The sequence below is a fragment of the Paralichthys olivaceus genome, chromosome 8 (assembly GCF_024713975.1).
Source record: "Paralichthys olivaceus isolate ysfri-2021 chromosome 8, ASM2471397v2, whole genome shotgun sequence".
NCBI lineage: Eukaryota > Metazoa > Chordata > Actinopteri > Pleuronectiformes > Paralichthyidae > Paralichthys > Paralichthys olivaceus.
Window position 1 is genome coordinate 15,684,828 of NC_091100.1, and position 14,756 is coordinate 15,699,583.

At 42.5% G+C, this 14,756-nt stretch overlaps 1 protein-coding gene across 2 annotated transcripts; it reads left to right on the plus strand.

The window, feature by feature from the left end:
- Positions 1-651: 651 nt before the first annotated feature.
- Positions 652-14,266, plus strand: map2k7 (mitogen-activated protein kinase kinase 7). Of its 2 annotated transcripts, XM_020084055.2 has the most exons (12): positions 652-871; positions 2,922-2,969; positions 5,836-5,980; positions 6,336-6,402; positions 8,158-8,271; positions 9,078-9,197; positions 9,364-9,471; positions 9,571-9,750; positions 9,951-10,031; positions 10,701-10,843; positions 10,926-10,971; positions 11,074-14,266. In XM_020084055.2, exons 1-12 carry the CDS (start codon positions 748-750, stop codon positions 11,215-11,217), a joined length of 1,320 nt encoding a protein of 439 aa, XP_019939614.1. In that variant the 5' UTR covers positions 652-747; the 3' UTR covers positions 11,218-14,266. The 2 variants fall into 2 exon arrangements, with proteins under 2 accessions (XP_019939614.1, XP_019939615.1); XM_020084056.2 differs by lacking the exon at positions 2,922-2,969 and having other exon boundaries at positions 676-871.
- Positions 14,267-14,756: the final 490 nt, after the last annotated feature.

Sequence of the window (14,756 nt, forward strand, 5' to 3'; positions counted from 1 at the left end):
CCAAGAGGTCACCTGTCGTCACAAAAAGTCCTCACCATAAAAATGACAATTTATTTGACTATAAAAATGTTTGCTGGTTAATTTGTTAATTTATGACGAGATGCCATCAATCTGATATTATTCCTCACTTCCACGACACAGTAGCTGCTTGAGGTTTGAGTCTAGGATCTCAGCAGGGGAGTCATAGAGGACATGAGGGGACCCGGGGCTGTGGGCTGAAGATAATGTCCAGAACCATTTATGAACAGATCCTTGATTTATCAAACACGAGAAGATTTCTAATAGGTCAACGTTTGTATTACATCGTGGTTTTTATCTTCAACCAAACATTATCGTATATTATATCTTATCAAATATAACACAGGACTAATCTGTGTATATAACACATGGCTTATCATATATAACACAGGACTATTCTGTGTATATAACACATGGCTTATCATATATAACACAGGACTATTATCATATACAGCACACGTCTATTATGATATATAAGATGTGACCATTAGCTGTTATTGGCTGTATAGGAATGACTGTGTCGTATGGAATAATAAAGGTGCATGAGGACAGAGGTGGGATAATACTGCAGTGTGTGTGTGTGTGTGTGTGTGTGTGTGTGTGTGCGTGCGTGCGAGCGCGCGTGTGCGTGCGTGCGTTGCCCTGCCTGCCACAGGGAGAGAGAGGGGGAGTAGAGAGAGGGGGGAGTAGAGACTCTGCTGGGAACTACATGGTGCTCAATTTTTCAAGATGTCGTCGCTGGAACAGAGGCTGTCGCGAATCGAGGAGAAGCTAAAGCTGGAGAATGAAGAAGCTCGCCGGAGGATCGACCTGAACATCGACATGAGTCCGCACCGGTCACGTCCCAGGCCCAGTGAGTGTCCACCGGGGAGGACCGGGGAGTCGGTAACGGCCAGAATAGCCGGGGAAAGATCGCAGAGGCGGAGGGAGGGAGGGGAAGGAGTGCGGGGTGCTCCGAGCTACTACCTGCTAACAGGCTAGCTACATAAACAAACACCGACTCGGCTGGGTCGCTAGATTCTTTTGAGGGGGGTTAAATCACGTCATTAACCATTGGGACGATTCGCACAGAGGTTGAAGCCAAAATGGAAAAACCCCGGAGAGCTGTCATGAAATATGTCGCTGCCAGTCACGTCCCGAAATCTGTTTTGATTCAGTGCTGTCAAACATGCTAGGCTAACGGGCTAGCACCCTGAGTGATAGTCGGTGGCAGGCCCAGCGTCAGTCTGAACATTTCACGCCGTCCCTACACTGTGAACGTGAATATTACAGAGGTGCCATTCCACCCAAGCGACTCCACAGTGTCTCACGAATATGAAATGGTGTGTTTGTTCAGGGCTGTTGGCGGCAGGCCGGTTTTTTCCTGCCACTTTTGAACCTTGACGAACAAGACGCTAATTTGTGGCAGCAGCTACCGCATCTAACGTTAGCTAACGTCAAACAAACGTTGGTGCCGCGTTGTAAACTCGGGCTCCTCTGAACGGGTCTCCCGGAGTAAAGCCGCTCGCAGTTTCCATTGGATGCAGTGTTGAAAGAAATGGTGAAGCAGTAACGCTGTGTGAGAGCAGACAAGTCAAAGGTAGTTCAGCAGGGAAGTGTGTACAACACTGTTGATGGAGACAGACACACACTTAGTGTTATCAGCAGCCTGTGATATTGTCTTTGCACAATAATGTCACTGATGATCATTCTTTCCCGCAGATCATCTCTCTCAGCCACGTGAGGTTTGAGAGACTTTCACCTCAATCCTGCTTCATTCTCTTCCCCTTATGTTCTTTTGAAAAATACTGTATTGTGAATTCACATTAGCTGCGTGTGAGAATGAAAGGGTGCATGAGTGAAATGTAAGGTTGGCGTTATTCTCTCTTTCTCTTATTGCCGACATAAACCAAGAATAGACTCAACGAATGAACTGATGGACCAAAAACTAAATATTTGCTTTCATTCACTCACTGTGGAGTGCTGACTCCATATTTAGTGCACCACATATTCATACCCTCAATTCACCTTGCAGATTACTGTTCCTTTATGTCCAATGTGAATTATAACATTATAAATCTGGGAAAAATAGAGACATCCCTATTTCAAACACACCAGTGCGCCACACTGCAGCAGTGGGTGACCTGTGCTTTCATTAGAGCTGGACAAGATAAAATGAGTCAGTTGATATCGATAATTGTCACGATAAAAATAACATTATTAATTCTTTATCAATTCTCTTTTAAAGACAGTTCACTGTTTGTGTGTTGTGTGGAGAAACGTTTGACTCGTGTGATTAAAAAAGAAATGGAAAGTCTGGAAAGTCAATGGCACACAAAGCCCAAAATATTGGCCGTTATCCCCATAGGCTTTTTCATCGTCAGACAATAGCCAATAAGCTTTGAGATTGATTATGTGTCATACCTCCTCACTCTGCTTGAACCTGTGCTATATTGCTAATGATGGAAATTAAATTGAGCTTATTTTGAGTTGACATCTACAAAATCTTATTGCCATAATTATCCACCAGAGCAACAAATGTGTATTAATCTGCAAATGAAAATACCCCCCAGTAAAAACCACAGTCTCTAGCTGTCTATAGGACAAACAATATGTTTCTCACCTGTTTTTAAAGATTAATGACTCCAGTAGGAACCAGTGAGCTTGGGGCCGAGTACCACAGGCATGGTAGTAGGTTGGAGAGACCCACTAATGCAATGATTTTGATCTTCCCATAGGATGTGCAAGCCATAAGACAAAAAGAGATTAACGCCGGAATTATACTTTATTCACTGCTCAAATTTGTGTGATTTGTAGAAGTCTGAAAGCTTGTGTGTTGGTGGAGTGTGTGCGCACGTGTGATCGTCTCTGTAGTACAGTGCAGTAATGTGTGTGTGTGTGTATATTTTCTTTCTTCTGTCTAGTCATCGTGATCCAGCTCAGTCCTGCTCCAGCCCCTTCCCAGCGTGCAGGTATCATTAAATCCATCGCTCTCTCTGCCACTGCACTTCTCTCCCCCACCACAACCAACTCTCCCCCAACCACCTGTGTCCCCTGTTTCACCTCATCCTCTCTCTCCGAGTCTTTTTACTTGTACCACCCGTAAACCTCAGCGTGTGCCACCGAACATAAAAAAAACACAAGCAGCTCTTTACATTCTCACCAATTTAGTTACATTTGTTTTGCTCCAAATTGCTGGAAAGACTCTCAATAGTACTTCTTAACTGACTGTGATTATGCCTGTGATTGTCGGGGTACCCACACATGCTGGAAGGCCTGGAATTATAGGGACAATTTGAAAGTATCTTAAATCTTTAAAAGAGTGGGAATCCTGCTTGATTTTTAACATGAACATTTCTAACATTCTGTGCATCATTTTGAGTCTTAGAAAGAGAAACCAAGTGTAACCTTCATTCAGACTGGTCAATAAAGTGTAGTTTAGTTTCACAGAGACATTATGGATTATAGACAAAACTTTTAAGCTTGTCTAGTTTCTGTTTCAAACCACCTCCAAACACACACACACACACACATTCTCTCTCACACCAGAGCCCCGTAGTTATACGACTAAATCTCTGCTCAGGGGCACAAGTTTAATCCATGTTTGTGAATCTAGTCCAGTATTTTAGCCGAGCAGTTATTCACACCTCCTCCCAAATCACATCCTCTCTCCATCTTTCCATCCCTACTCCTCCTCTCCCTCCCTCTCTCTCTCTCTCTGGCTGTGTGTGTCTATGCCAGTGGCAGAGCAGTGTTGGTGTGTGTGTGTTGATCTTCACAGTGTATGTGTGTGTGGACATGTGTCAGACGATTAACCTTTGTATTGCTGGAGGCAGAGAATCACGGTGCATGTGGCTTTTCTGCACGGCACAATGTTATGGGTTGTGTTTTTGTTTGACACAGTCTCTAACCCAGCATCCCCACTGGTCTGTCTGCAGGAGTGCTGTGAACACTCAGGCTTCTCTCTCTGTTTCGTCTGCGTGGCGACTGAAGGTTTTCCTTCTTGTCCGAGTCTGACCGTCTGACTGACTGTCTGACTTCCAGCTTAGTCTGTGCTATGTAGTCTTGGCTGAATTTCTCCTCTCCTTTTCTCTCTCACATCTGACTGTTCGATATTATTTGTCTGTTATTCATCTTCTGGCATCCCCTCGCTGCTCCTTCCTTTTGCAGCGTCACTCAGCAAGCAGGAGGTGGTGCGGCAGTGCCTGTGAATATCTTGTGTGTTTATGCGTCTCCCCCTCTTCTCGCTGTCTGCCCGTCTATCCTCTAGTCCGTCCATCTGGAGCCAGCTGAATTGTGGAGGTGTGATCTGTGCCAACGACTGCCTGAGTCTTCCTTTCTCTCCACACTAACTCCTCCTCCCCTTCACTAACTGATTCTTCATTTACAGGCTGGTTCATCCACAGGTGACTCATGGATCCAAACAGTCTCAGTGGAGCTGCCAGCCTGCTACTACAAAAATAATCATACATCTGATAATAACATGGTCCTTGAAATTTTTTTGAGGATTTAAAAAAGTTGCTGATGTGACACTCATGATTAGTAAAGAGTTAAACTCTTAAGTAACCCGGGGTCTGAAGCTTAATTTACACAGTGTCAGTAATTGATCATCATAGCTGCTAACCCTCTTTGTGAGCTGTTGATTGCATGCCAGGGCTGTGCGGATATTACTTTTTGCTCTTTCCATTTGAAAATGAGCCAGTGCCTGCACACAAGCCTGATATTTCAAGGCCATCAGAGTTTTTTCACGTGTGCTCTGATGCTCATGATTTACACCTACATTTAAAAGAGGCCAGAAGCCTCTAATGACTTCTGTTGGGATTTCAGTGGCAATCTGTTGTGAACCGTTGATTTGCCATACAGTGTTATAAAGTCCTATGTGTCTTGGTAAGGCCGAGTGGCTTTCTTTGACAGCAATTTACAGTTTATTATAACTTTGTTTTCATTGTCTATAAAAAGATGTGGGGCAACAAATGCAAGCCGTTACAGGTTGTAACAAAAGAGACTTAGGTTAGCCAAATGTATTTCAAAGAGAAGCATTATAGAAATTAACAATAGTTTACAACCTGTCAGGTCATATTTGTTCCCCTGTTGATCATATGTTTAGTTACGCTGCTGTTTCCTGAGATCACAGTAATTTCACTGGCTACAATGCTATCATCACTTTTAAAAATCAATGGCTGGATTTGGTAAGAAATTAAACCTGAATTTTACTAAACTTATTTTCATTTTAAAACAACCTGTGGACACCCACATACCTAAACCGCACCCCCCCCCCCCAAGCTGTGTGCTAACCCTGTGCCGTCTCTCCGACTGCGAATGGTGTTGCTTTTTGAGATAACCGTCCTGTTTTTTTTAACGGTGGGTTGGGACATCAGTGGAAACAAAACAAAGCTGTAACTTTGAGGGCAAAGAAAACTAACAAGTTTATATGCTGGTAAAATACTGTGCAGGGCCTAGATAGCAGTTTGCAGTGAAAGAATTCCCTGACCTTGCCAAGGACAGTTTTCTCTTGTCTCATGGGAAATAATTTTGAGTCAGTTCTACACAGGATGTCACGGATCACGTTCATCTCTCTTCAGACTTTTACTGTGAGAAACAATTGAAGCTGAACTGAAGCCCAAAAAGTTAAAGCAGATAGTTCACAAATAATAATACATTGTCACTACCTCTGTTTATATACAATCTCTAAAATAATGAAGTCAGTGAATGCATGAATGAACGTAGCCATCTTATACCCTCTGGCATGCTGGCCTCCGGTGTAAAACACACCACTCTGCCCTCTGCTCTCCTGTCTCTCTCTAATGTTTCGTGTCTACCCCCACCCCCCCTTCCCAGCGCTCCAGCTGCCACTGGCCAACGACGGAGGCAGAAGTTCATCGTCTTCAGAGAGCTCGCCTCAGCACCACCCCTACCCCAGCCGCCCGCGACACATGCTCACCCTGCCCACCCCTCCGTATGGCCTACAGAAGAGTTTAGAGAAGTATGTCGACATGATGATGTCCATGTCAGCGATAAGAAATGAGAAACTGCATTCACTATAATGTTGGGACAGCCACAAGGACTTTTGTTTTTGGAAAAAAGTGTAACATCATAGAATTGAATGACTTACTTCTTTTGTATGAGGGTGGTAAAATATTTTTGCTTTAAAAAAACTTTTGAATCTGAATCTGGGTTGAAAATGAAACAGATGAGAGGGTGCAACACTTTTTTTGAGTACAGAGGAGAATTATTGATTTTAACATGGAGACAAAGTTACAGTCACAGTGACTGACTTCAACAGTTTTCACACTAAAACATACCTCATAATGTATTTGCGTCTTCTTGTGTCCTCACAGTGCAGAGATTGATCAGAAACTGCAGGAGATCATGAAACAGACTGGTTATCTGAAGATTGATGGTCAGGTGAGATGTGCAAACAGACACATGTTAAGTTTTTCTACTCTGGAATTGCTAATCCTCTACACCTAAAAACGTTATGTTCATACATATGTTGAGAATCTTTATTTTCCTAATTGTGAACCAATTTAATAAAATTGAATTCAAACACATTCATAGATATCAGTCTCCTAAAGATGATTGATTTGTTCCTCAGGATCCATTATTAATTCCTGGGGAAAATGGTAAAAATGTCTTATGTAATAATGTTGAAGAATGTGGGGGGGGGAATCCTGAATCTGACGAAAACACAACTTCCTTGGCGGAGGTATTACAAGATAGATAACATAGATCATTTAATTAGATCATTTAATTAAAACAATACTTGCTTTGGTGTTTTCTTGAGACTGGGGACACACATTAACACTTGTTTTGTCTCCTTCAGGATTCTGAAAGAGAAAAATAATTTTTTTCACGACAGTGAAATGTAGTTTCAGGTCATTAGGACATGACACATTCACACATTCCTTGTCAGCTGGTGATGTTTCTGACTGATGTTTGTGTAGTGAGCTCAGAGACCATCGTTTAAATAGGCCAAGGTTACAACACTGTCATAGCAAACATCCAAACCTCAAGTGTCCTTGAGGGTTTCTCAATCAGAAAAACAACAGCCCCCCCCCCCCCCCCGGCTTTTCTCCCTCTTTGAACAAGATCATAACAAAGAGATTGACTGCGATGGCCTCATTAAGTAGTGTTGTCTTTTGTTTTTTTCTCATTCAGCCTCCAGGTTCAGTATCATAGTCAAGGCCAGTCAGGGTTTGGAGAAGCTTGAGAAAATGATGTGACTCATCGCTGCACTCCAGATTGTTTTCACTTCCTCTCATTAGCTCTGAGTGGGTGCTGCATAACGTTGTCAACGAGATGTCACTCACAGTATCTGAATCACTGATGATTTAATGTTTAAAAAGCATGAAAAATGATGCTGGTATTCTGAGTCATGGTCCGTGGGGGAGCATCTTAATTAAGCATCAAAAAATTTTTTACTGAGTGACCCAAATGGTTTTATCGCTGCCTTACATTGCAGAAGTTAGAGTTGGTCTCTCTGTGCAATTTTCAACTTGAAGTGATTTGCAAAGAAACAACATTCAGTTGACTGTGACCCGCTCAGAGCTGGTGTTAACATCTCTCCTGAGTAATCCTATCACAAGTGGTCAGCTTTAAGTTCAGGTCTGGACTCACAGTCTGAGATCAGATCCCTCAGACAACATTTTGAGGTGGTGTGGGACACATGTCGCTACGTTCTTTTTGTTGTGAGCACAAATGCATCCTGGGTAACAAATATGAAGGACCACCTACTCAGCTGGCATCATGTGACCCCCTACAGTTTCACAATGAATGAATCAAACAATTTTTACCCCTCTCATTGATCATAAGTTCAACACTGACCACCACATCTCCGTCTCTCCCCCTAGTGTTGACACTCAGGCACACACACACACACACACACACACACACACACCACAAGCTTTGTCAGCTGTAATCACAGACTGGGTAAAAACAACATTATTTGGTCTAAACGATGTACGTGTTTATTTATATATAGAGCGAGGAACTGTGATCTAATCACAAGTGGTCACAGGAGACACATTCAGGATGCATTTTGATGTCAGGTGTCCACTTGTGATCAGATTTATCAGGACGGATATCAATACCAGATCTGAATGGCCTTTGTTACCAGTAAAAAGCAGGATCTATAATCTTGTTGTGTTTGTGCATCCACAGCGGTATCCAGCCGAGGTGACAGACCTGATCAGTGAGGGGGAGATCGGCAGTGGGACCTGCGGACAGGTTTTCAAAGTACGATTTAAGAAGACGGGCCATGTCATCGCCGTCAAAGTAAGACACACCTGCTCTTGCCTGTTTTCATTGTGAATGAACCAGCGTACGGTGTGCACAGGATCCAGCTTCAAAAGCTGATGTTGGCTTCTTAGTTGGTAGTAATGTCAGTTGTATTATTTCCAGGGAGGACAGAGGAAGTTAGATAGAGCAAACCGTTGGCATCTTCAAGAACAGCTGCTCAGCATCTGTCACCGAAACGAAATCAGCTGCAAACCTGTATTTTTGCTTGTTCTACACTTAACAAAGATATTGGCAAAACAATTCTGAATCACATAATAGATAGGGCTGCTGAAGAACAGATGCTCTGTTGTTCTCCAGCACTCCCACTTTTTATATTTTGTCTTGGTTTGATTCTGCTAATGTAACACAGAGGCTGGTTGTTACAAATACACATTAGGATATTGCTGATATGAGTCAAGCGTCAAGCTCTTTACTGGGAAATGAATTTTCTGCACTCCAGGGAAATGTTTTTATGCCCCACGCCATAAGTTGATTGTTTTTTTTAACAGAATTCCCATTAGCTTTAGTCTTCCTGGCATCATGAATACATACAAATGGGAAACAGTTAAAGAAGAAATAGGAGTGTGATGATCATTCCACCATGGTCACACGCTCTCATTTTCTGTTGTGCTTTAATTGTGACTGGTTTACAAACACAGCAGCACTAATGACCCCATATAACAACCCTCCTATTTAAGAGTTGACTTAATTGTAGCCATCCAGGCTGTTTAACAATTTAGCAGTCAGTCAGTTCACTGCTGTGGTCTATGTTTAGTGATATCCTAATGTGTGTGTGTCACCAGCAAATGCGTCGTACAGGAAACAAGGATGAGAACAAGAGGATCCTGATGGACCTGGACGTGGTGCTGAAAAGTCACGACTGCCCTTATATCATCCAGTGCTACGGCGCCATAGTTACCAACGTAAGTGTCCCCAAAATACATTACTGTCTGTATGCTTAACAATAAACTAAATTTACAGCTAAAGACAAAGTAACTGCAGCACTTTTATACAATTTATAGAGCATTATAACTCAGTTAGCTCCCCTCCTGACCTGGTAAAAGATGGACATGTGTCTGTGTTGTTCAGACGGATGTATTCATTGCCATGGAACTAATGGGAACATGTGCGGAGAAGCTGAAGAAGAGAATCCAGGGCCCCATCCCAGAGCGAATTCTAGGAAAGATGACAGTGGCAGTAAGTGGAAGAAACTCGTATAGAGATGGGAAAAGTGTCACGCTGTTCACTCGAGTGTTTTATTATTAATGTTTGGTCTTGTGTGTGTTTCTGCTCCAGATAGTGAAAGCGTTACAGTACCTAAAAGAGAAGCATGGTGTCATTCACCGGGACGTCAAACCCTCCAACATCCTCCTGGACGCTAAAGGTCAGATCAAACTTTGTGATTTCGGCATCAGTGGACGCCTCGTCGACTCCAAGGCCAAGACCCGCAGTGCTGGCTGTGCCGCCTACATGGCTGTGAGTGAAACCCCCACATAATACATTCAAAACACCCTTACAAGCTCACTAAAGACATGCATAGACATAGAAATTAATTTCATATGTGTTTGTGTTTTTAGGTTTACAAATGTTTTTTTATATTAATAGTTTGCACATGATACAGACACAGATATACTAATAAAATAATGATGCCTGTCTTTTTTTTTTTATACCTGCAGCCAGAGAGAATAGACCCTCCAGATCCAACCAAACCTGACTATGACATCCGAGCAGATGTGTGGAGTCTTGGCATCTCTCTGGTAAATCGACCATCATTTTATTACCATATAGAAAAAGTGTCAGTCTTGGGTGCCATAATCACTAATCCGGTGTTCCACAAGATTTGTTCAGGTTTTTTTTTTTTTTTTCTTAGGGCTGATTACATTTTTGACGTGACAATTTTTCAAATGTGAAGAAAAGAAATGCAAACAACCCAGTTGAAGTACATTTAAAATCTCATTGTATTATTCATATTAAATCCCCTGTTGTAATGTCTGAGTGTGAGGCCTGAGGTGAAGGCGACAAATGTCATTTTGAGTCACATGGCCTAAAAAACCAAAGGAACACCTGTCCACCTCACAGACAAAATTAATACTATGAGATAAAGTAGAAGCAGATGAGAACAAACTTAGGAATGGATGCTGCAGGATAAGAGCTGACAAGAGCTTAAATGTGAATATTAGGTAAATAATAAGCACTTATTTGATTTAATGATTCAAAGAACTAGAATAACTGGGTTTCAGATAATGGTTTAAAAAACAAGTTTGCTCATGAAAGTAAGATACTTTATTTCATCAAACAACTGACAAAACCAACATACATGTTCATCAAGTGTAAAGTAACTTTTTGTGTGGTTTATTTAAACAGTCTCTTTACAAAAAAGCCAAGCATTTATTGTCAGCAAAGTGGATGTTCCTTGTGTGCTGTAGGTGGAGCTGGCTACAGGACAGTTTCCCTACAAGAACTGCAAGACAGACTTTGAGGTTCTGACCAAAGTGCTGCAGGAAGATCCTCCTCTGCTGCCTCTCGGCATGGGCTTCTCCCTCGACTTCCAGTCCTTCGTCAAAGACTGGTGAGTCCAAAACTCTACTTAAAGCTGATCATTTTCAAATATATTTTTTAACGCCTTACTTGATGTGTATGTCCGTCCACAGCCTCACAAAGGATCACAGAAAAAGGCCAAAATATCACCAGCTGCTGGTAAGTCACCAGTCAGAGTGAGCAATTGCCAGAATAACCAGAATTACTCGAAGCTCAAGGTTAACTAAACTATTTGTGTCACTCTTTGTTTCCCTCGTCCAGGAGCTAAGTTTCATCCAGCGTTACGAGGTGCTGGAGGTGGACGTGGCCGGTTGGTTTCAGACGGTGATGGATCGCACCGAGTCGCCTCGCAGCAGCCAGTGTTACAGCCATCAACACCAGCTCCACTCGCTCTTCAGTAGGTAGCCTAGCCCAGCCCGACGTTAGCTTAGCCATACGCTAGTCTAGCCTAGCTTTAGCTTTGCCAAGCCCAGACTCAAGTCTGTCCTAGTCTAGTCCAGCGTCATCAGCTAAGCTTAGCGTTAGACCCAGCCCACCAGTCCATCTGTCCATCGCAGAGCATGGAGAAGAGGAGGAAGCAACGGAGGACTCTGGATGGACAGATGGATGAAGAGATAGACTGATGGATGGATAGACGACACAGTGGTTCTCTTTGTAATGACATCATATCCGGACAGGCAGACACGGGGAGGAGGGAGCAGAAAAGGGACCGACACTGTAGTTAGCTTCTTTTACGTACCCACTGTTACATCTCGTTACACTATGTCTCACGCACACACACTTCAATGCAAACTTGTGTGTGTCTTTTATGTGTTTATACATTTCCTACACTTGTCATTATTTTGTCACCTACACGTCTGTCTCCAGCATTGATCCGAGCTATTGGATTAGTAAACAGCGTAGTCTCTACACACTGGAACAAAGCATCTGCTACATTAGCACTCACAGGTCACTCTTGTACATAAACGTTAAGGAGGACACCGCAGTGCAATTATAGCTCTTCAGGTGTTTCTACTATCACACACTCTCAGGCTGTATCTGTGTGTGTTTGTGTCTGTGAGTGAGTATTTTCATGTATGTGCGTGTGTGAGAGATATCCTGACACAGTCACCGGTTGTTTTTATAAGATTATATTTGCTAGTCATTTATTCATCTTTACACTACAGCTCTAACACAAACAAAAACAAATTCACCTGTTGGCTCATTTTTAACACTTAACAATAGTAATTCTTATTAACTGTGCTATGAAACATGTTTAGAATCATCGTCATTGTATTTAGCTGCATAATTGGAAAAACACAACGAAAAAGAATCACAAAAAAATTAGTGTTGGATTCCAGTTTTTGTGTTTCTTTGTGAGATAGAAGAAGTCAAAGATATATGGAGGGATAGTAAAAAGAGAGAAGAGGAGGTAGAGAAGAGTAGCGTCCAACTCTTTTAAAGCGCTGGAGATAAATTTGAGGACGGGAGATGATTGCTTGTTGATGACCATTTGAAGGACTGAATTATTGTTACTGGTGCAAGAAACGAGAGAGAGGTTGGAGGTAAAAAAAACAAGGTATGGAGAAGTGCTTTTTCATTGAGAGGGCTGAGGACAAGAGCTTATCTCGTACAAAGGATCTAAATGGAGCAGATCTTATAACCTGTGGAGTATTTCTTGACTTCACTCTCTGTTTGTCTACCTCTTCCTCTTTGTCCACCTCTCTGTCTGCCTCTGCTGTTTAGAGTATTGTACTGCTCCACAGTGTTTTCAGACCAAAGGCTGCGCGTAGTTTGCTGCTGGTGGAGGAGATTTAGACCTGACATTATGCAACCTCACAGACAAGTCTTGTGAAAGAATATTTGAGTGTTTTTTGAAGAGCAGGGGATTCAGTCAACTGGCCCAGGTTTAGAATTAATTGATAAACAGCACCAATTTATTTTAGTTTTTTTTTGTTTTATACCTTTCCTGAGGTTTTTGTGTGCGTCAGTCTCTTACTGTAGGCCTATGGGTTTTTCCCCTCTCTTTTTCTTAGTGTTGGAAAATAGTTAAAATGTCAAGCTCTGCAGATTCTCAGGGTCATAATTGTTTCTTTGTTGTTTCTCCCCCTGGATAAATGATCAGAGATCCAATCAGTTATTTAGCGTAAACCTCTCCACTAACAAACAAGACAACCAACAAACAAATGGACTGGGGTAAAACAAAACCTTCTTGGTTTTCTGTCCTACTTGAAAACATTCTGAAGCAGCATTGTTCCTCAAACCATGTCGAGCAGTATCACAGATATGAGCGAGAACAGAGGGAAATACGAACCCCTAACCCCTAACCCCTAACCCTAACCCTCTGACCAGTGGCCCCCAGATAATTGGCCTCTGAGACCCCTGACCTAGACTATTATTAAGATGAAAGTGACTGTGTCTCTCCTGAATTGGTTAACGTACCTTCAGAGGACTGGTTTACAGAGACTGACTGACTAAAGTCCTACTGCCTCCCCTGGTACAGGGCTATAGCCAAAGCCTGACTCAAAGCTCCTGTACCCCATCATGCACCAAACCAAATCACTGCTACACACAGAGACCTGAGGAGAGGCGTTGATTGAGACAGGAAACTGTAAAGTGACAGAGAGAGGATGAGAGATGCAGGAATGTTGTCAAGATGGCAGAAGAGATGAGTTGATATGTGAAGGACAGGAAAAAAAGCGGAGAAGTCAGAGTGAGGTGAGAAGGAAGATGGGGAGTATTAAGAAAGTGGAATAGGATGTTGATGAAACGTCTGAGACAGACTGGAGTTGGAGGACAGGAAGTAAGAGTTTGAAAAAGGAGACAGGACACAGGGAAGGAAAACATCCGGCTGAGTTTCACAGGGCTGCTGAGCTCTGAGGCCAGCTGTTTTTTGTAAAAAGCTTTCATTGTTACACCAACCTACCAATTTTGATTCTAGCGAGTAGGTTACCTTCTTGTGTTTATGATGTTCTGTTGAAACTATTTTATTTATTACATTGCTACTGCTGCTATGTTTTATTGCTTTAGACGCTGCTGTCACCTTTTTTCCCCAAAGCATAAATACTTCATTAATTTTTCTTTCAAGCCAAATAAATGAAATAATGCAAAGTCTACATGTGTTACCAAATACTGAAGAGCAAGTGTGAAGAGGGCAAAAGCAAGTGAGAGGTTGCGAGGTGGATTAGAAGAGAAAATGCAGGGAGGTTAGCGTCACAAGACAAACTAACACACACGTTATAAACACACACCTCACCTCAAATGTAGCTTTGTGTGTCATGGTAGTAGTCGATTGTCTGTATCCCATCGTCACGATACATTTCTGTACAGTGTAGATATGATTAGAGGGGATGTCTGTCTGTCCGGATGCTCTGTCACGTCCATCCATCCCTCTGTCTGTCCACAGGTCGCCTGCAAGCTTGACAACCTTGACAGTTCACACCAAAGGTGTCCACAACTCAACAAAAATACGAAAGCGTTGTTGTTATTGTTATGACTATTGTTATTGACATTATAATTGATTACTCTCAGCTATGATTATATATATGAAATCTCTCTATAGCTAGTGGGAGAGGGGGGGTGGGGGTGCTGTAGTATAGCAGTACTGTGTGTGTGTGTGTGCGTGTGCGTGCGTGCGTGTCATATACTGTACAGGGGGAGACTGGAGTGCTAACACACTACGAGGGCCAAGCAATAAAAACAGCCGACTCATCTCTCTGCTCAGTGAGTGATTAACCAATGACCTGTGTCAGGAAGTAAGTTAAACTAACACCCGGGCCACACTGGATGAGGGAGCGACACATGCACGTCACTTAACAAGGTTTTCATTGTTATTGCAGGAGTGAAGGATGCACAGCTTGATACTGTAGTGTCCTGGCATGTAGTTGTGTATAAAGCCATACTTTTAGGAAATACTGCAGTCATACCAGAAACTTCATGTAGCAGCTAATACAGCGAACACGGTC